At 35.2% G+C, this 22,202-nt stretch overlaps 1 protein-coding gene across 7 annotated transcripts in view; it reads left to right on the top strand.

Moving 5' to 3' along the window:
- NAA16 (N-alpha-acetyltransferase 16, NatA auxiliary subunit) overlaps positions 1-22,202 on the top strand; it is a 66,936-nt gene that overhangs the window by 18,265 nt on the left and 26,469 nt on the right. For 4 of the 7 annotated variants that reach the window (XM_047080360.1, XM_047080373.1, XM_047080374.1 and 1 more), the window contains 4 exons: positions 1,122-1,241; positions 2,306-2,332; positions 3,742-3,837; positions 10,243-10,349. In XM_047080360.1, coding sequence (XP_046936316.1) covers positions 1,122-1,241; positions 2,306-2,332; positions 3,742-3,837; positions 10,243-10,349 — 350 coding nt within the window. The remainder of the gene's footprint in view (positions 1-1,121; positions 1,242-2,305; positions 2,333-3,741; positions 3,838-10,242; positions 10,350-22,202) is intronic. The other 3 variants (XM_047080369.1, XM_047080370.1, XM_047080371.1) reach the window with 3 other exon arrangements.

The following is a 22,202-nucleotide window of genomic DNA, read 5'->3' as shown; positions in this document are numbered from 1 at the left end:
ATGGTAAAGCTGGAAATTATATCGAGTTAGTCTTCTTCTAGAGCTTGAGTAATACATAAAAATAGTAAAATAATAGCATGTAATAACCACTTTAATATATTGTCCCCTCCCAGATGATGAAAGCTGAAATAATATGTCTGAAGACATTTCAAAGGTTTCTTCCTTTGAAATAGATTGGGGAAGGGGAAATAGCAATAGGAAGTTGAGGTATACTCTTTTTTGAGAATCTCTCTTTTACCTTGGATTACGTGCACTTTGTATTCTACCTGAGAAGTTTAGATACTCATTTTCCAAACCTACTTCCAATTTGTGTGGCTTGGTAAAAGGATTTGGACCTTAGGGGTGATCCACGTGTGAATCTGGTTTATGTGGTTTCTAGCTGTGAAGTGGTACTTAGTGTTTTTGCTTCACTGAGTTAAACTTTGGCAATTTTAGTGATGTAGAAAGGAATCTAAGAGAATTGAATGGAAAATTTTTAATATAGGAGTTGATCAGGAAAAGTACATTCAAATCTAGCAGTAGGAATGTAGGGATATTTCATTCGAATTACTTACCAATCTGTGTTGGGAGTCTTTAATTGTTGTTAAGGGTATATAAAAACGTGTATAATACAAATATTTTTACCAAGAACTTAATATACTATATGTATATTTGGAGTGTGGGAGGGAGCCAAAATGTTAGCTTATGATATTATAATTATAATTTTATATATAATATATATAATTAATGATTACATTAATATTTATTATGCTATTTGTATTATAATTATAATATTAGAATGTTAGTATATAATAGAATGTGTAAATGAAGGTTCACTTCTGAAGTGAATATTAATTATATATAATTAATAATTATATTAATATTTATTATTATAATTTATATTATAATTATAATATTAGAATGTTAGTATATAATAGAATGTGTAAATGAAGGTTCACTTCTGAAGACAAGCTGTGAATTAATCTGTGTTTAGTGGTATAAACTGCACCATGTCCCAAAGGGAAGCACATACAGTTTTTTCATAAATATCTAGTATGTTAATACTGCTTAGTGAAATCTATGAGATCAGAAAGTTATTTAATGTTTGAGTAAAATGAATGTGAATTTAAACTTAATTTTAGGGGAAATGCTGTTGAAATTGGGAAGATTAAAAGAAGCCAGTGAAGTGTTCAAAAACTTGATTGATCGGAATGCAGAAAATTGGTGTTATTATGAAGGCTTGGAAAAAGCTCTGCAACTTAGTATGTAATTATTTTTCTCCTCTACCTTATCTTCACTAGTGCTTGAAGTGAATGCAAAGTTGTGATAATATTTGAGGACAGATATTTTTAGCATTAGCATTTATTTTTCCATTTAGGAGAATTACAGGTTAAACATGGCAGTGAAGATGAGTTCAGATATTTATTTATACTTTAGTGATAAATGCTCACAGATAATTTTAAGTTCCTTGACCCATTAAAATGTTACCAATTTAGGCTAACTAGAGAGCTGGGGAGGAAAGTGAGCCGTTCCATTTCTGGGAAACGTAGTTATTTAGTATTTTTTAAAGAATTAGAGGTTTGTTACCCTCAGCCTTTAAACATAAGAATTAGGCCAAAGCAGTTTTGCTGAGGATATGTATTGTATAGCATCAGCATGAAAATTATCCTCTAAATTTCAGGCTGGGCTACTTTGCATAGAGCAAAATGTCACATATCTTCTTTTCAAATTAGGTAAACTATCCTTTTTAGAAATCTAGAATTGCAGTTTTCCCTAGTATTTTCATAATTAAATGTTGCTCGAGCAGTTAATATTCCTAGTATATTTACTCATGGATAAATACATGGCTGAAATAATTTTGAAAATATGGCTCAAGGGTGTTGAAACAGCAGAACTTTTAAATTTAAAGATATGGTAAAAATAGGTAGCTACTCATACTCATTTATAGAAGTGTAAGCCATGAGAAAAATTTTTTGTTGTGTTCTCATCACTATAAATTACCAGGTTTTCTGTTAGTGTTTAAAATTTAATATCACAGGTTGTGAATTGTTTCCTTTAAATTGTCTTTAAGAAAATGATGAAAACAAAAATTATTCATTACATCAATAATTTGTGGTTTTAAAAAATCAGGACAAAAGTTTTCTATTTGAAGGTTGGAAATGCAAGATAACTGTGATGTTTTTCTTTAAACTATCAGTTACTGACATGTAGTTAATACAGATATTTAAATGTTTAGTAAGTTGAATATAACCTGTTCCATGTCAAGAACCATGCTTACTATAAAATATTTTGATTACAAACTAATTATATTACTTTATCTTTTTAGGTTCCATAGGACCTTTTCTCCCCCATGGTAAGTTCTGGAGCTCCAACTTGTGACTTCAAATAGGACATTGGAATGGTTTGGTTTTGTCTTAACTTAACTACATTTATAAGACTTGTTATATTTGGGATAGTGGGGAATTTTTTTTCTTATATTCTTAGGATTAGGCTTAAATATGAGACCTGACTTTTAAAAGCAGTAAATAGCCTTCATGTAAATTTTAGTATAAGGGTCCTTGATATCTCATGAAGTCTCCAGATTGTTAACAGAATGTAAAAATTATCTTTCATGTATCCCAGGTTTTGAATCCTACCACATTGGAGCTCCAAAACATACTACTGGGGGAAGGAAAGAGTTTAAACAAAATCAAACATTACCTTTTTAAGTGTTACATTTATAGTCTCGATAGTGAACACTACATTTAGGATGGAGATACCTTGATTGCTAGCACCAAGGGTTCTTCTTACAAAATATTTCCATTTTCTGAGTTGAAATCAATTAAAAACCTTACAGTTTAAAATCAAATTTGTTTGCTTTCTCTTAAAATTCTGTTGTAAATTGTCTTATTGCTTATATGAAACAGTGCATATAATCTCTCTTTACAAATTATGGTAGATATTATTTTAGAATAATGAACTGGACCCAGATCCTACCTTGCAAATTGTTATTGCAGAGTCACCTGTAGTTTGTGTGTATATGTATATATGTATATGTGTGTGTGTGTATATATATATACGTATATATACGTATATACGTATATATACGTATATATATGCTTTCTATTCAGTACTATAAAATTAATTTGGTCTTGGGAGGGAAGACCCAACTTTCTGTTAGAAGTATATTTTGTATCACTATATTTGGGAGAAATAATTTGCCACTTTAAACGATCTGTATGAATCAGATTCTTTATAATGGAGTTTCATTGAAGATTTTAAGTGTTAAAGCTACCTTAGAAATTTAGTTCACTTTTTAAACTATAAGACATTCACATTCATGATGCTGAAACAGTTGCTTTTTAAAACCTAATCAATGGGTGTTACAGCCTTTTGTGGGGAGGTGTGTAGGCTTCATCGGGCTAGAGAGTTTGTGTAAGACTTGAAGGAGGACTTTCTTTTTCATGGGTTGTGCGCTAACGAATGGAAGTGCTGTGTATCTTGAGTCTCTGTGTCTTGCATGGGTATGATTTGAGTTGGTTTTAGAATCTGTTGTGATGAAAGAAGTTTTGGATTTATCTGGAGGTTGGGTTTAAAATGGTGTTTTGCTGATTATGTGTTTCACCACCACAGAGTTTTCATGTCATTCTTATAAAAATTGGGCACAGCTTTAATATTGACAATGCAATCTTTATTTATAACATTTTTAAAAAGTTTATTAGCATTTTTTCGTAGATAAAAAGTTCTGATGCTTTGAATCTCACACATATTTACTGATAATAGGCACTTTAGAAGAGAGGCTCCAAATTTATGAAGAAATTAGTAAGCAGCACCCCAGAGCAATTTCACCTAGAAGATTACCTTTGAATCTTGCCCCAGGTAATATTAGGATATCTTTTGTAACACTAATAATTATTTGTTATTCAACATCATTCACATTTAAAAAACTTGTTTCTTGTACAGAGTTTATATCGTCACCAATCTTGGGGGTGGGAGTGATCAGTTATGAATTTATTATGCATGTGTTAATAAGAATGTTGAGCATATGGCTATATGTTTGTCTCAAGTATTTGAAATTACCTTTTTAGAGATTGTTTTTCTCATGTGACTTTAAAAATTAAACACTAGATTTAGAAGATCAATTAAATTCCCTAGAAATGACAAATCCTATGTGAGGTATTATGATTCAAGTGGTAGAAGTTTTGAAGTTTTAGGTCTTTTTTTTTTAATGGTTTTTATTTATTTTTGAGAGAGAGAGAGAGAGAGGGAAAGGATAGTGGGGGAGGGTCAGAGAGAGAGGGAGACACAGAATCTGGAGCAGGCTCCAGGCTCTGAGCTGTCAGCACAGAGCCCGACTCGGGGCTCAGACTCACAAACCGAGAAATCATGATCTGGGCAGAAGTCAGATGCTTAACCAGCTGAACCACCCAGGTGCCCCTGGGTCTTCTTTTTAGAGCACAAATTCAGAGAAAGAGCGGGGAGCCCTTTGTGTCCACCACAGTGTTTAAGAACGTTACTATTCCCTGTGAAGGCACTCTGTCTTCAGAGTTGTCTGCTTCCCTGAAATTCGCCTTTATCATGCGCTTGTTTTTACAGAGCTCCATGTATTTTGTAGCCCTAGAAAAACAACCCCCCCACCCCATCCCTCCCTGCTTTTGTACATAATGTAAATTGGCGCACTATGGTTTGTATTCTGTGACTTGCTTTTATCGAACAGCAGTATATGCACGACCGTGATCCAAGTTGTGCAAGTGGTGAACTCCTTCACTTTGGGGTCTAGAGGAAGTAAAAGTATATTAGTTCTTCAGATAGTTAACATCTGAAGATTTGTGCCTTCTTCTTAAAGTTGTCAGTTGTCTCTGTTTTTAGCTGGAAGTGCTGTAGATTATGAATTATTTGTTGGGACTTCTGGCATGTCTTTTGATATTAAGACAGACCCTAGAAAGCTAATAGAACTTAAAAAAAATCTATTCTAGGCATGGGGTGAGGAGGGGGTATATTTTCTAATGAATTTTCACTTATAGTGCAGATAATTGGGTTATAATTTTCTTTATCTAAAGATTTATGGAAATTAAAAAGTCTTTAGTTACTGACTTTAAAAATGTATGAAGTACCTGTTAGAAATGTATCAGATAGTCGGTATGAGTTTATTGTAAACAGTTCATTTTCCACTAGTATATCTTAGTTCCACAGATGATAAATGGTATTCTTCTGATGCTCTCATTTTTGTTTTGGCTTTATGAATACCAAAAGCAGATTTCCCTGATGTTTTTCAGGGAACATTATGCTCACGTGGCTAGTATCAGTACTTGGGAGGGTACTGGTGTGCTGAGATGTTCATCAGTCGAGTGAGTTGGGGAAACTTTGAATTGAACACAGCAGTCAGGTTTCTGTGGGACCTGTTAGAACGTTCATAACTGCATTGTGAATTTCTGAGATAGGATGTCCTATGCAAGGAGGAGCATTCCCATGTGTGTTTCATTGAGGATGTTTGGCTTCACATTTTTATATGTCTTTTTTTAAATAACAGCATTTGAAATAGAATTCACGTGCCATATAATTCACTTTTTAAAGTATGCAACTCCATGTTTTAGTGTATTCATGGAATTGTGCAACTGTTGTCACGATCTGGTTTCAGAAAGTTTTTGTCCCTCCCAAAAGAAACCTCACTCCCCGCACTCCCTGCGTCAGGCCGCACTCCCCCTGCACTTCCAGCACCAGGTGGCCGCTAATCTACTTCCTGTACCTGTGGAGTTGTCTGTTCTGGACGTTTCATACAAATGGAATCATACCACATGTGGCCTTTGTGTCTGGCTTCTTTTTTTTAAAATTGGTCTCCATATATAATGTATGTCTTGTGTCACGTTGTGGGTGGGGATATTCTCTTAGTTTGGAGTTTTCAGATGCATCTATGTGCCTCTTAGGAAAGAAGGAAAACTCATTTAACTTTATAGTTATTATTTTAATGTTTATTTATTTATTTTGAGAGGGAGAGAGAGAGAATCCTAAGCAGGCTCTGCACTGTCAGCAGAGTCCCCATAGTGGGGCTTGAACTCACGAACCTTGAGATCATGACCTAAGCCAAAATCAAGAGTTGAACACATAACCGACTGAACCACCCAGGCACCCCTAACTTTAAGATTATTAACAAGATATCTTAGTTCTGTTATTCCTTAATGGAACGTGGAACTTCAAATTTACACTGCCTTGAGTTTTTCTCATAGTTAATAAAGTTTGCTAAAAACTCTTAGTACATGACAGGAAATATATTTTTACTGAAAGATAGCTTGGAACCAACTGTTGATTATAAAGTGCAATTTAGCTTTAAGTGGAATTATCTTGGACTCTCTGGGCACTCTGTCTTTGAAAGGCTAAAGGCATCTTTATACAAGATAGGGCTCAGTTGAAGGGTCTGATGGCACGGACTTCAAGGTCAACATCACTGTGAGGTTCTAACATCCATGGACTTACAAAGCTCCAGTGAGCATATGTAAAATCACACAGATACCTAATTGTACCTCTGTAGAAGCTAAATACTTCATGTTGTTTTGCCTATCTAGAAATATTTTTATGTGTAATAAGAAAAGCATCTTGATACTGTCAAAAACAATAAGATTTTTATTCAAGAAACATGGAACTTGAGAATGCAAGGTGAAAGTTTTAAAAAAGAGTTTTCAGTTTTTAGTTAAAAAGGCTTAAAACTGTCAAGTAGTGAACACAGAACTCCTAGGTAGATTCTCCAACCGTCGAAAATATTCAGCGCTATGAAAATAATGCAGGGATATAGCTACTTTTCAAAAGAACTGGTTTACTTCATCATGTTCTATTAGTCTTCACTGGCCAAGGCAGGGGAGAGAGGGAAGGAGATAATCCAGAGTATTAAACACAAAGTTCTGATCAAATTTTACTCCATTCTTTTTCATTGGATTATTTACTATTGAGATATAATTACATATAACATTATAGAAGTTTAAGGTGTATAACTCTTGATTTGATACATTTATACATTGTATTATTACTATAGTGGTACCATAGTATGCTAGCTAACACCTTCATCAGGTCATATAATTATTTCTTTTTTATATTGAGAACATTCTCCATGATTTAGAATAAATTCCCAGTGAATCACACACAGTCTGATCTTGCTGATTGTATTATTTTAGCACTGGTTTTTTGAGACAGCAATTTTTATTGAATCTATACTACACATCTGGAGAAGAATTAGCATAGCATCTGTGTAGACAGATAACCTGTTTGGTAAGTGGTAATGCTAAGCAGGCACTTAATGATTGACAGTCTTTTTTTTTTTTTTTTTTTTTTTACCCCTAAAGGAAACACTGTGGGGGGTACTAAAGATTATTTAAAAATAATTAGGAAGAAGAGAGATTATTTGCTTTTGTGAAGGGTTTTTTCTTATGCCTAAAGAAAACCTTATGAGCTGAGTCATGGTAAGTAATTTTAGAATATAGTGTGTGACTGACCATTTGAATAGCTGTCTGTAGGCTTCTTATTTAGATAATGCATTATAGTTCCAGGTAAAATGATTTTTTAAGTGGAAAGTTTTTCCTGTCCTTCCTCTGACCACCTCCTTCTCTAGTGGCTGCATTGTTACCAGTAGGTGGTGTATACTTCCATAAACATATTGTGCATATACAAGCACAAATGTGTGTGTGGGTTTGTGTATAGCTTTCTTTTTTTCTCCCTCTTTTGTACAAAAATGGTAGCATAGATTGCTGTGCACTTGGGTTTTCTTTCCATTTAACTCTGTGTCTGGCTTTACATCAGCACATGAAGAACTTCCCCATTCTTTCTCACAGCTGCACAGTCTAACAGTTTAACGGGAGAAGAGGCTTTCAAAATTATGGATAATTGAGAATGGACTACATTGTCTTTTAACTTCAATCTGCCAGGATGATCTGAATTGACTGAGAAAGTTGAGGAAGAAGAGGAGTTCAGAATAGCCTCTGACATGAAGATACAATGCTTGGTTTCTCAGTGGATGTCTGCAAATATGGAAAAGATTCTTAACTATAGAAATGCAGTAGCTGTCAGGTTATCATGGCATGTAATGATAGACAACATTTATTGAATAGTTACTGTATGCCAGACACTCTTTACTGCTATATACTTATATTCTGGTTTGAGCCATGCAGGAGGGCTCTTGAGGCTGCTAGCATTGTTACCCTCACCTACAGTGGGGAAAGTGAGGATTTTAGTGGACAGGTTGGTTACTTGTCCAAGGTCACACAAAAGTGGAAGAATATACATTTCTCTAAACAGCTGCATCCCACTGGTCCACCACAATATTGTTAACTTAAAAAAAAAAAAAGTATTTATTTTGAAAGAGAGAGCAAGCACAGGAAGGGCAGAGAGAGAGAGAGAGAGAGAGAGAGAGAGAGAGAGAATCCCTAGTAGGCTCTGAGCTGTCAGTGCTGAGCCCAGGGCAGGACTCAAACTTACGAACCTTGAGATCATCATGACCTGAGCTAAAATCAAGAGTCGGATGCTTAACCAACTGAGCCACCCAGGCGCCCCAGTATTGTTAACTTTTGCCTTATATCAGAGGAAGTGCTGGAAAGATTTGATCTCTAAAACTACTTTTGATTTTTAAAGAAGTAATGATGTCTATTTAACCCAGAATATACTTTGTGTATGATCTAATAAAAGATTAGAGATTATCTGGAAATGGTTTTTATAGTACATTAACGAATGTTGAACCTGTTTTTATATTTGGTAAACTTTCCCCTTAATAAAATTTAAATATCTCTTTTAAATTTTTATGACATCTAATTATATTGAGTATGCATGTTTTGTTCAATACAATCACAACAAATAAAAATAACCGCTTTGGGTTGTTGGTATTTTTTTGGTGAAGTGTTGTGATTCATAATGAAACTTTAAGGGATTGTTTAATAGTTTTACTTTAGGTTAAGCCATTTATGACATATGTATCTTTTTCTTTAAAAAAATTTTTTTTTAATGTTTATTTTTGAGAGAGAGAGAGAGAGTGAGCGAGCTGGGAAAGGGGTAGAGAGAGGGAGACATAGAAGCTGAAGCAAGCTTCAGGCTCTGAGCTGTCAGCAAAGAGCCCAATGTGGGGCTCAAACTCACAAGCCGCAAGATCATGAACTGAGCCAAAGTTGGACGCTTAACCCGACTGAGCCACCCAGGCGCCCTGTAATCTTTTTCTTTTTAATGAGTGGGCAAATCCGTGTCGTTATATAATAACTCTTCCTGTCAAAAAAGTTAAAGCCTTAACTGAGTTAAAGCCTTTGTGTTGTATTTAAAATGAAAAAGTTTCCATTTTTTCCCCTGCTTCCAGAAAGTGATGCCAAGTTTTTTTTGGAAGGGTTTAATAATGATAGAATTATTTACTTCTAATGTTAAAACGCTCTGGGGCTCAGTCTAATGTCTAACATATGTTTATTTTATGTATTATCCATCCTACCCACTGGAATGTTAAGTTCCAAGAGGGCAGAATTTAATTCATTTATTTATTTTGAGAGAGAGAAAGAGAGCATGAGCGGGGGAGGGGGAGAGAGAGGGAGAGAGAGAATCCCAAGCAGGCTCTGCGCTGACAGCGTGACTTGATCTCACGAAGTGTGAGATTGTGACCTGAACGGAGATCAAGAGTTGGACACTTAACCAACTGAGCCACTCAGGCGCCCCAGAATTTGTTTTTAATTGTTTTAGTCACTGCTATGTCCCTAATGCCTAGAACACTGCCTGGCACATATGGGTGCTTGAAAGATGATTGTGGAATGAATGTTGAGGCAAATCACTAATTGGTTTGGAAAACATTTTCAAATACTACTTTAGTGTTTAAAAATATATTTTGGCTGTCAGTTAAATATGCTGCTGGTTACAGTAGGATCTCTTTATATAGTCTTCAGCGTGCCTTATGAGGTGTCTGCAGATGAGGACGAGTCTGTGCTAGTCAGTGAGGTTAGGAAAGAGACTTGCTATGGGGACTGTATTCAGAATGGATAGTAAGTAACTTTTTCTACTACTTAAAGCTGCACAGTTATTTGGTGTACTTATCTTTTGAAGTGTTCCTTGAAGATATTTTAACCTAGATCTAGGGAAAAGGATAGTTGCCAACTAAGATATTTAGTGTTATCCTTTTGGGTGGTAACAGTCAAGCAATAAATGCTGACAGACTTTTGGGTTTAAAAATAGGATGGGGGATCATTGTTTTTGAGGGAGGTTTATTTTTATTTGTAAAATCACTTTGAGAACTGTTTGCATCAATTGAAATATAACAAAGTACACTTTTGTTTCTAGGTGAAAAATTTAGAGAACTAATGGATAAGTTCCTGAGGATTAACTTCAGTAAAGGCTGCCCACCCTTGTTCACTACTTTGAAATCTTTATATTACAATACAGAAAAGGTAAAATTTGGTCTTTACTCAGTTTTGCTATAATCTTTTTACTAACTTATTATAGAAACATTTCCATGTGAATAATATGCTATGATTTAATAATTTTTTCTATTCTGTTAATAGAGAAACTATTCACCTTAGTTTAATAATAGTTAGCTGAAATTATATGTGTGTAGTATGCTTTATTTGACTGTAATGGCACTGCTGTTGAGTTTTTGGTAAATAGTGGTTGATTCATGTGAAAACATGGAGCAGTGCCTACCAATAATTTCTGTAGGTTATTTAAGGTAGCATTTGCCAAAATTCATCACTTACTCTTTAGGATAAGGGTGACAGAGAAGAAAGGGGAGGTGAGATGTCAGAAATGGTAAAGAGCTTACATGTGTGAATTCGAATACAGATTTTCCCTGCTCTCTGAAAGTAGAGTGTTCCTGTGAAACCTCTCAAGCTGAAATGGTGTAAAGTGAAGCACAATTAGCATTAGTTTGTATTCAGAATTTTTGAACATTCCCAGACCCCAAAAATAACCTCTCTGGCTTTTCTGATATCTTAGGATGCATCTTGCTAATGGATGCACAAAATAAATCGAGATAAAGCACAGATGCTCACAGACACAGTTCAAATCTATGGTGGCCTGATGCTGAGTGTCCTTCCTGGAGGAAGGAACCTGATGGTGTCCCTCTCCTTGCCGAGAGTGTGCGATGCCTCTGTGAGGGCTCCCTGCAAAACCAATGCTGAGCGCTGTTTTCACTTTTTGCCTTTTTCCGTGAAAGCGAAGGCACCACTGTAGGTCTTTGGTAAAAGTGAAAGTGGTGTAATACAAACTTTCACAAAACCAGAGGGCTACCTGTAATACTTTTGTAATAACATCTTGCAGAAGCTGTTGAATATAGTGGCCATTAAAGAATTTGTTCCTCTTGGACTATCACTAAGCTTTCATTGGCTTTGTCCATTTTCACACGGCGCACAGACTTTTCGTTTTTTAAAATCCCTCCAATATAGATCCAAAATTATCATCATAAGGATGTAAAGCATTTGTTGGTATTTTATAAAGCATGGGAATTGCATTTTTAAAGAAGGCACTGAGAATGTATTAATTTATATAGGAACCTTTGACATCTCTTTAGTGTTATTTTCTAAGCATGGAATAGGCATGTTTACCAAGTGCTTTTTTTCCTTTATAAAAAAATTTTTTAATGTTAATTTATTTTTTGAGAGAGAGAGAGAGACCAAGTGCTTTTGAGAATTGAATCAAACCTCAGAAAACTGAGGTTGTCAGTACTTAGTATAGTAAAAAATGTACAAGTTTGGGACGTGCTTTTCAAATAATTTTGGCCACATAAATTTGTGACGTCTCATAAGGGTGTTCGAAAATTCATTTCTAACTGGTAGTCTTGCTTTTAGCTAAAGATTGCATTTTAACTCTGGAGGAAGTATTAAAAAGCGGTGAAGGCTGATAAAGTTATGGCTTCATAAACTTCCAGATCTTAAAGAATGATCCATGTTAGGTAGCATGAAAATAAAATCATCTTTTGAAGCCAGCCCAGGATATAGCACAACTATAGAAAATTATTTTAAAAACACCCGCAGCATTTTAAAACGTGAATATATAATTTAGGGACACAAAGAGCATTTTTTTGTGTAATTTCTGTCAAGGTTTTTTTCCCCTATGAATTTATTTGTGGTATTTGTAGGCAGCTGTAATAATTTTGACCTGAAAGTTTGTCTAGCAAGTGCACAAGCATTTTATATGTTGCTGTATGGTTTTCATTATCTTCCTTTTTGATGACTACATATCAGAGCCATTCCTCTATTGTTGAACTTTGGGTTTCCAAACTTTCACTGTTAAAATCAAACAAACACTATAAATATCTTTGTACCCATAGCTTTACTCAGGATTATTTCCTTCTCACAAATTCTCAAATTAATTGGTAAAAGGTATGTGCATTCTGTGGTTCTCAGTTAATAGTGGTACTTTGGTTTCTATGAGGTTGTAAACACCAATTTGTATTGTCACTAGCGGTGTATGTGTGTGCAAGGTTCCCTGTACCCTCACCAGCATTAGGTATTCTAATATTTTCCCTTTTTGTATTTTCCCTTTTTGTATTTTCTTTTTCATGGATAGATGTATTTTTTTTAACATAGAAACAGTTTGGAAGGGCCTCTTCTTCTAGAGCACTGTTTCTCAAGGTGCAATGAGGGAGGGAATTTTGTCCCCCCAAGGGACATTTTGCAATGTCTGGGAGTATTTTTGTCACTGTTGGGAAGTATGCTATGGAGATCTAATGGGTAGCAGCCAGGGATCAACAGGACAGCTCCCCACAATGAAGTATTCTGTTATTGACCTGTTGGGCTAGATAATTTGTTATAAGGGGCTGTCCTTTGCATTATAGGATATTTAGCAGTGTCCGGGGCCTCTGCCAACTAGATACCGGTTGCTTCCCCCCCAGTATTTTTGTTATTGTTAACAGCTTTATTGAGATATAAATCACATATCATAAAATTTACCTACTTGAAGTGTACAATTCAGTGATTTTTAATATATTCAGAGTTTTGCAACCATTACCATTGTAATTTTAGAAAATTTTCATTACCCCAAAAAGAAATCCTTTCCCCACCCCCGCAACATTAGGCAACCACTAGTCTACTTTCTTTCCATTTGCACACAAATGGAATCATACAGTTTGTGACCTTTTGTTCTGTAGTGTGTTTTACTTAGCATAATGTTTTCATCCATGCGGTAGCGTGGATGAGACTACTTCATTCCCTGTATCACCAAATAACATCCCATTGTATGGCTGTGCCACATTTTAGCAGTTGAGGGACACTTTGGTTGTTTCTGCCTTTTAGTTATTATGACTAATGCTGCTGTGAACACTTGTGTGCCAGTTTTCCATATACATTTTAATTTCTCTTGGGCGTGTATACCCAGGAATGGAATTGCTGCTTCAAATGGCAAGTCTGTGTTTAAACTTTAAAAAGACTGCCAGATTGTTTTCCAAAGTGACTGTACCTTTTTATATTCTCACAAGCAGTGTATGAGGATTCTGATTCCTATATATCCTCACCAATAATCCACTTGCTATTATTTGGCATTTGATTATAGCCAGCCTAGTGGGTGTGAAGTGCTGTCTCATGGTTTCAGTTTGCAATTCCCCGGTGACTGATGATGTTGAGTGTCTTTTCATGTGCTTATTTGCCATTTGTAAATCTTCTTTGGAGAAAGTCCATTCAGACTCTTTGAGTTGTCTTTTTATTCTTGAGTTGGAAGAGTTCTTTGTATATTCTAGATACATGTCTCTTATCAGATATGTGATTTGGAAATACTTTCTACCATTCTGTGGGTTATCTTTTGACTTTCTTTAAAGTGTCCTTTGATGACAAAAGTTTTTAAAGTCCATTTTATGGTTTTTTCCTTTTACTGCTTGAGCTTTTGTGTCATATCTAAGAAACCATTTCAAATCTAGCGTAATGAAGATTTATACATATTTAATAAGAGTTTTATATTTTTAGTTCTTATACTGAGGTCTTTGATACATTTTGAGTTCATTTTTATATATGATGTGAGGCAGGAATCCAGCTTTTGCATGTGACTATCCAGTTTCCCAGAACCATTTGTTGAAGAGACTGTTCTTTACCCAGTGAAAGGTCTTGCCAGTTTTGTTGAAAATAAATGGACCATAAAGAAGGTTCATCTTTGGACTCACTGATCTATATATTTGTCCTTATGCTGTCTTGATTACTGTAGCTTTGGGGTAAGTTGAAATTAGGAAGTGTGAATCTTTTAGCTTGTTCTTTTTTCAAGATTCTTTTGACCATTCAGGATTCCTTTTTTTCCAATTTGAATTTTAGAATTAGCCTTTCAGTTTCTGCAAGAAGCCAGCTGGAATTTTACAGGCATTGCTTTGTATCTGTAGATCACTTTATTTTAACAATACTAAGTTTTTCAGTCTATGAACTTTGGATGTCTTTGCATCTAGACATATCTTCTTTAATTTCTTTCAACAATATTTTGTAGGTTTTAGCATACATCTTGTACATCTTTTGTGAAATTGACTCCTAAGTACTTTATTCCTTTTAAATACTATTCTAGTGGAATTATTTTCTTAATTTTATTTTCATTTTGTTATTGCTAGTGTATAAAATACAGTTGGTTTTTGTATATTGATTCTGTGGCCTTGCTGAACTTATTTATTTATTATTTATTGTTGATAGTTGGTGTAATGGATTTCTTAGGATTTTCCAGATTTTTCTAAATTTGCAGATTTTCTAACATTGGTATTATTAATTTGCAAATTATTTGCACATTTTCGGATTTGCAGATCATGTCATCTGCAAATAGAAAGTTTTATTTCTTCATTTCCTTTTTGTATCCTTTTAATTTCATTTTCTTCACTAATTGCCCTGACTAGAATCTCCAGTACAATGTTGAAGAAAAGTGATTAGAGTGGATATCTTTGTCTTGTTCCTGATGTTAGGAGAAAGCATCTAGTCTTTGTCCATTAAGTATTGGGTTAACCATGAATTTTTTATATATGCCCTTTGTGATGTTGAAGAAGTTCCCTTCCATTCCTAGGACACTGAACATTTTTAAGGTGAACATGTGTTGGATTTTGTCAAGTGTTTCTTCTGTGTCTATTGAGATAATTATGTGGGTTTTTTTTTAAATACTCTTGCTATGATATATTACATGAATTAATTTTCAGATGTTAAAGCAACCTTGCATTGCTGGGATAAAACCCACTTGGTCATGGTGTAGAATTCTTTTTATATATTGCTGGGTTCAGTTTGCTAACATTTTATTGAGGATTTTTGTTTGTCTCTTCCTACTGGTCTGTAGTTTTCTTGTGAGGTTTTTGTCTGGTTTTGGTGTCAGGGTAGTAAAGGCCTTATAAGGAGTTGAGAAGTGTTTCCTCCTCTTCTTCTCCTCCTCTTTTTTTTTTTTTTTTTTTTAAAGTTTGTAAAACATTGATATTGTTATTAAATATTTGGTGGAATTTACCAGTGAAGCCATCTGGACCTGGATTTTTCTTTGTGGGCAGTTTTTGATTACCTATTAGAACTCTTTACTTGTTATTGGTTTATTTATATTTTCTATTTCTTCTTGACATGGTTTCTGAAATTTGTGTCTCTAGAAATTTGTCCATTTCTTCTGTTATCCCGTATTGGCATACAGTTGTTCATTGTATTCCTTTATAATCATTTTATTTCTGTAAAGTAACTAGTAATGTCTCCTCTTTCATTTTTAATTTTAATAATTCAATTTTTTTTTTCTTTTCTTGGTCAGTCCACCACAGGTTTGCCAATTTTGTTGATCTTTTCAGAGAGCCAAGTTTGGGGTTTGTTGACTACTCCCCACCCCCATTTCATTAATTTTCACTCTGATCTTTTTTATTTATTTACTTCCGTTTAAGTTTATTTTGCTTGCCTTTTTCCAGTGTCTTTTTTCTAACATGTTCTTAGTGTTCTATACTTTCGTCTTTTTTTTTTTAATTTTTTTTATTAATTTATTCTTGAGAGAGACAGAGAGAGCACGAGTGGGGGAGGGGCAGAGAGAGAGGGAGACACAGAAGCCGAAGCAGCCAGTATTTTTGAGACACTCTGATCAACAGTTAATGATAATTGTAATTATGTGCATGAATTCGTTTTTTGTTTGTTTAAAAAGAGTTTTAAGTTAGGGGAGAGGAAAATAAAAGCAAGTGTTTTTCCTACCTAGGAAGGCGTCACAGTATAGTATAATGTCTGCTGACATTCATTTATTAATCTCCCTCGTGATTTTTGCCAAATTTAGGTAATACCAATAGTGTTATTTACTTTATATTTTCACTAAATTTGGTTACTTTTTTGTTTTTGTAAAAATCATGGGCTTGTGCTAATATATTTTTTATAAAACACTTAAAAATAAAACTTAAACGTGTGTTTTCATTAAATGATAACATTTGTAGTTATCTTTTTTTTTTTAGGTTTATTTATTTATTTTTGAGGGAGAGAGAGAGACAGAGAGAGAGACAGAGAGCAAGCGGGGGGAGGGGCAGAGAGAGAGGGAGAGAGAATCCCAAGCAGGCTCTGCACTGTCAGTACGGAGCCCAATGTGGGGCTTAAACTCACAAACCATGAGATCATGACCTGAGCCAAAACCAAGAGTTGGACGCTTAACCGACTGAGTCACCCAGGCACCCCAAATGATAACATTTGTAAAGTGCTTGTTGATTCAGAGATGTTCCAGAACTATCATTCTGTTACCACTCCATCCCTTACGCCTCATCTCTGCAGGAAATTACTTAATTTTGTTTTGATGTCATAGTTCTTGGACAACTTATCTCTGTGACTAACTCCTTCAAAACCAAAATTGTCACTACAATTACACATTTATTGGAAATTAATCTAGCAGTTTTGGTCCTTGTTGATAAACTACTGTGCTTAGTTTTTTAATTTGGGTAAAAACCAAAAAGTTTCAGTAGCTTTTGTGTTGCAATAACATTTTAACCATGTGATTTATATCTGTATGCGAAAAATCTGTATTGCATAAAATCGTGTATTGGATATGGTGTTTTAGAACTTTGTCCTTAAGTGAGGTTAATAAAATTCTTTTAACTTGCACATAAGAAAAGTGAGTCAAGGGCCATACTTTAGGAAATGATAGTAGTCACAGTATTTGCTCAGGTTAGATTTTATTAGCAAAATAAAGCTGCTTCAATCCTGATCAGATATTTAAATCAAGAGAAGGTGGTTAAACTTGGAAATTTTTTCGGTTCATAAAAATTTTGGCTTTATAATTTAAGATGTCCATTTTAAGGATTTTATTTTTTATTTTATTTTTTAAAAATTTTTTTTAACGTTTATTGATTTTTGAGACAGAGAGAGACAGAGCATGAACAGGGGTGGGTCAGAGAGAGAGAGAGGGAGACACAGAATATGAAACAGGCTCCAGGTTCTGAGCTGTCAGCACAGAGCCCAATGCGGGGCTCGAACCCACAGACTGTGAGATCATGACCTGAGCCGAAGTCGGATGCTTAACCAACTGAGCCACCCAGGCGCCCCTTAAGGATTTTAAATTTTTATTGTGATCTTAGATATCTAACTCAAGTGGATTAGATTTCTTGATTTCAAACGTGTATTTATTTTAAGAGACAGAGCCCGTGAGCAGGGAGGTGGGATAGAGCGGAGAGAGAGAATCCCAAACATGGAGCTCCAGCCTGGAGCCTGATGTGGGGCTTGATCTCACAAACTGTGAGATCTGACCTGAGTCGAGATCAGGAGTTGGATGCTTACCCAACTGAGCCACCCAAGTGCCCCCGTATTTCTTTTCTTTTTTTTTTTTAATTTTCTTTTTTTAGTGTTTATTTTTGAGAGAGAGCGAGAGACCGAGCACCAGTGGGGCAGGGGCAGAGAGAGAGGGAGACGCAGAATCCAAAGCAGGCACAAGGCCCTGAGCTGTCAGCACAGAGCCCGACATGGTGCTCGAACTCACCAACCGTGAGATCATGACCTGAGCTGAAGTCAGACGCTCAACCAACTGAGCCACCCAGGTGCCCTTGGATTTCTTGATTTTAATGTTTATTTATTTTTGAGAGAGAGCACGAATGCGGTAGGCACAGAGAGAGAGGGAGACACAGAATCCAAAACAGGCACCAGGCTCTGAGCTATCAGCACAGAGCCCGATGTGGGGCTCGAACCCACGAGCTGTGAGATCATGACCTGAGCCGGAGTCAGACGCTTAACCATCTGAGCCACCCAGATGCCCCGTCTTGATTTTAAATGACAGTGGTAAAATACTATTTTCAAGAAAAAGAGCCATTACATATTGAGTTTTATGTGAAAGGAGTTGAGTATATTTTCTCATCGAGATATAAATGGTAAGTAAACTTGAAATAAAATGGATCCTTCTATCTGAATAAAATTCCTTAGATTACCTTTCATAGACAAATTTGGAAAATTGAATTGTTCACTTAATTACTAACTTGATGATTATAATACGCATTTTTTGGATTGAAGAAACATGACTAATGAACTAGGATTGCTGGTGTTAGCCACACTTTTTTTAAATTTAATTTATTTAGGAGATTTAATGTGGACTTTCTATTATCTTGATTTTTTTTTCTTTAATCACATTTATTGTGAAGTCCTGAAGCTGGAGATCTGTTTCATTCAGTAGTTCTTATACTCCTTTATTAAGAATTATATGTAACTTTAGTATGTGTTTTGTTATACTTTTTAAATTATTAAAACAAATGTTTCACTCTAAAAATTCAAAAATACACCTTTACCTAAAACCTGCTCTAGCTGCAGTTTTTGCAAGTACCAGTAGATGGCATTGTAAGTTCATGAAAAAATACTTGCCTCCATAAATTCAACAATTTGAATACTGAATTCTAAGCCTGGAAAGTTGTAAAGTTATAGACATTCTAAGTGAGATTGATGGGGCAGTTTTGGTCATGGTGGGTTAAAAATGTCTATTACCTTTCATTTTGTCTTATAATAATAGGTGGTTATTTTGTTTGTCTTTGCTTTTGTTTTAGTAACTTTTTTTTATCAGTTCACAAGAATTAACAAGGCAGCTTGCTAAAAATAGATTGTTCCACTCAGAGTTTCTGATTCAGTAAATCTGGGGTTTGGTACCAAAATTTGCATCTCTTAACAAATTACCAGGTGATGCTGATGCTAACATTAATGATGCAAATGATCTCAGGACCACACTTTAAGAACCACGTGTTTGTTCATTATAGTAAAACAAAATTTACCATCTTTATCATTTTTAAGTGTACAGTTCTTTGATATTGAATACATTCACGTTGTTGTGCAGCCATCATCACCATGCATCCCCAGAACTCTTTTCATCTTCTAGAACTCTGTACTCTAAATAATAACTTCCCATGTCCTCTGTCTCTCAGCACCTGGCAACCACCATTATATTTTCTGTTGCTATGATTTTTATAAGTCTAAGTACCTCATATAAGTGGAATCCTAGCATTTGTCTTTTTGTGACTGGCATATTTCACTTAGCATAGCGTGCCCTGGTCCAGATTCATCTATGTTGCAGCATATTGTAGAATTGCCTTCCTTTTTAAGGCTGAATAATATTTCATTGTATGTATGTACCACATTTTGTTTATCCCTTCATCCGTCCATGGACATTTAGGCTGCTTTCACGTTTTGGCTGTTGTGAATAATGCTGCTATGAACATGGGTGTACAAATATCTCTTCAAGACCCTGCTTTAACTTCTTTTGGGTATATATCCAGAAGTGGAATTGCTGGATCACTTGGTGATTCTGTTTATGATTTTTTTGAGGAACTAACCGTACTGCTTTCCATTTATTTATTTATTTATTTATTTATTTATTTATTTATTTATATATTTTTAATATGTAGTTTTGAGAGAGAGAGACGAGAGACAGAGCTTGAGCAAGGAGGGGCAGAGAGAGGGAGTAAAGCCAGTAAGGCCACTGAGTCTAGAGCTTTTCTTTGTTGGTAGATTTTTAATTGCTGACTCAGTTTCTTTCTTAGTTGTATGCCTATTCATATTTTAAAGACTACTCTTTTTATTTTTATTTTTTTAAGTTTACTTATTTACTTTGAGAGAGAGAGAGTGACAGAGCGCACACATGAGTGGAGGAGGAGCAGAGAGAGGGCAAGAGAGAGACTCCCAAGCAGGCTCTGTGCTGTCAGCACACAGCCTCACATGGGCCTTGATCTCACAAACCGTGAGATCATGACCTGAGCTGAGATCAAGAGTCGGATGCTTAAACAACTGAACCACCCAGACACTCCAAGTACTACTCTTTTTAAATAATCTTCATTTAAAAGCCTTATTAATACAAAACAGCATGATTATTGTGTTTCAAAAGAATGTACCTGTATTCTGTTACCCTAAACCATTTGGTCACATTTTTGCTGAATATGTATCTATGCATACATGTTTTAGTGAAGTCATAATGTGTGCAAATTCTTTTCATGTTCTCTTTTTCTTTGTTACTTACATATTTTTCCCCACTATGAATGTATAATTTCACCTATTTCCCTGTTGCCTTCTATCTTAGAGAATTATGCCATATGATGCTATCTCAAGTAGAAGTGTTTTAATTTGGTCTTTTTTTTTTTTTTTTTTTTTTTTTTTTTACTGATGCCAGTGGGATGGTCCATGACTTCATGGATACTATACCCTGTGACTCTGTGGGGTGGGGTTCTAATTTGGATTCAGAATTAATATGATTAAAGCATACTATCTTATGTTACATTGAATGTGTGAAGAGATTTCTTTTGTAGCCATACATATCAAAATCTGTTTAGGAATTTTTGATACATGGTCTGCTCTCCAGTGGCACTAGAAATATAGTGAATTTTGGTTAGTTTATAAAGAGGTCTAGGGAAAGAAAAGGAATATAATTGTCTTTCTGAAAATAAAAACGTCTAAAGTTTCAATTTTTATGAAATAGTAAGATTTCAGATCTTATTTTAATAGTAGGTAGATCAATGAATTTGGGTAGGAAAACCGCTAATCGTTTTAAGTAGAGATTCTCACTTTTTGCCTACCAAGGCTGCTAACAGTCATGTGAAATTTCACTAAGCCTTTTTCATTTTTTTTTGTAGATATGCTAAGCATTCATAAATGGATGCAGTCACTTGCTAATTTTATATTTTCACATTTTTAGATTGTCCTAGATGTTTACAAACTTGAAAAAAGAGATCATGGTTTATTTACTAACATAACAGACTTACTAACACATTTGATGTTAGAGATGATAATACATACAGGGCCCTGAAAGTAGGTAGTTAGGACTTCCCAGAGAGACTGACTGGCTGGCTTGTCCCTCTGAAACACACCCTACCCCCACTCCCAGATCAGACAGAACAGAACTTCTTTCAATTTCAAGAACTTATTAATAACATTCTTTGGGGGGCACCTGGATGGCTTAGTCAGTTAAGCATCTGACTTCAGCTCAGGTCATGACCTCACAGCTCGTGATGAGTTTGAGTCCCACATCAGGCTCTGTGCTGACAGCTCAGAGCCTGGAGCCTGCTTCCAATTCTGTGTGTGTCTCTCTCTGTCCCTCCTCACTCCTGCTCTGTCTCTCTGTCTCTGTCTCTCTCTCAAAAATAAATATTAAAATAAAAAAAAAATAACATTCTTTGGGCACTCAATTTGGAAATGTGTATTTGTAGATATGTGCCTTAATGCCACATCAGAGTGTACTAAGCTTGTCCCTCCTAAACCTTCTCTTACTTTTTTTCTCTCTTGTATATTTTCCCCTTCCTGTTGTCCCTCGTGTGTGTGTGTGTGTGTGTGTGTGTGTGTGTGTGTGTGTGTTTGTGTTTAAAGCTTACCCCCTCTCTAATTTTGATGCACTTAGTATGTTTTCCATGCTCTGGCTGATTTAATGTGCACCATTTGGTGTTTTGAGTACTAAAACTGATTGGGGAAAGTTTCTTGCCCTGTTATTATTAGTCTCTAGTCTTAATGCACCCCCTGTGAATCTGAGAGAATTGCCATTTAGTTATAAATGTGCCACATCCCATCCACTGATTGATACAGCAAGTAGTCAGAAGCTAAATTCTGGAGCCTTATTACTTGGGTTAAATTTTGGCTCCACTGTTGTATACTTTCAGCTTATTTTTATTTTCCTTTTGCCTATAAGTTCAAGTTAATAATAGTATATACTATCATAGGGTTGTTTGGAGGACAAGTGAGTTAATATAAGTAAAGTACCTAAAACAGTGCCATGTAGGGTTGACTGTAATTATTACTTATAATTTTTTTTAATGTTTATTTTTGAGAGACAGAGAAACAGAACATGAGCGGGGGGAGGGGCAGAGAGAAAGGGAGACACAGAATCTGAAGCAGGGTCCAGGCTCTGAGCTGTCA

Source organism: Lynx rufus, unplaced genomic scaffold (assembly GCF_022079265.1).
Source record: "Lynx rufus isolate CCGP_SWC_20201006 ecotype Redwood Valley unplaced genomic scaffold, mLynRuf1.p SCAF_1, whole genome shotgun sequence".
Lineage (NCBI taxonomy): Eukaryota > Metazoa > Chordata > Mammalia > Carnivora > Felidae > Lynx > Lynx rufus.
This window is presented reverse-complemented; position numbering and strand designations above follow the sequence as displayed.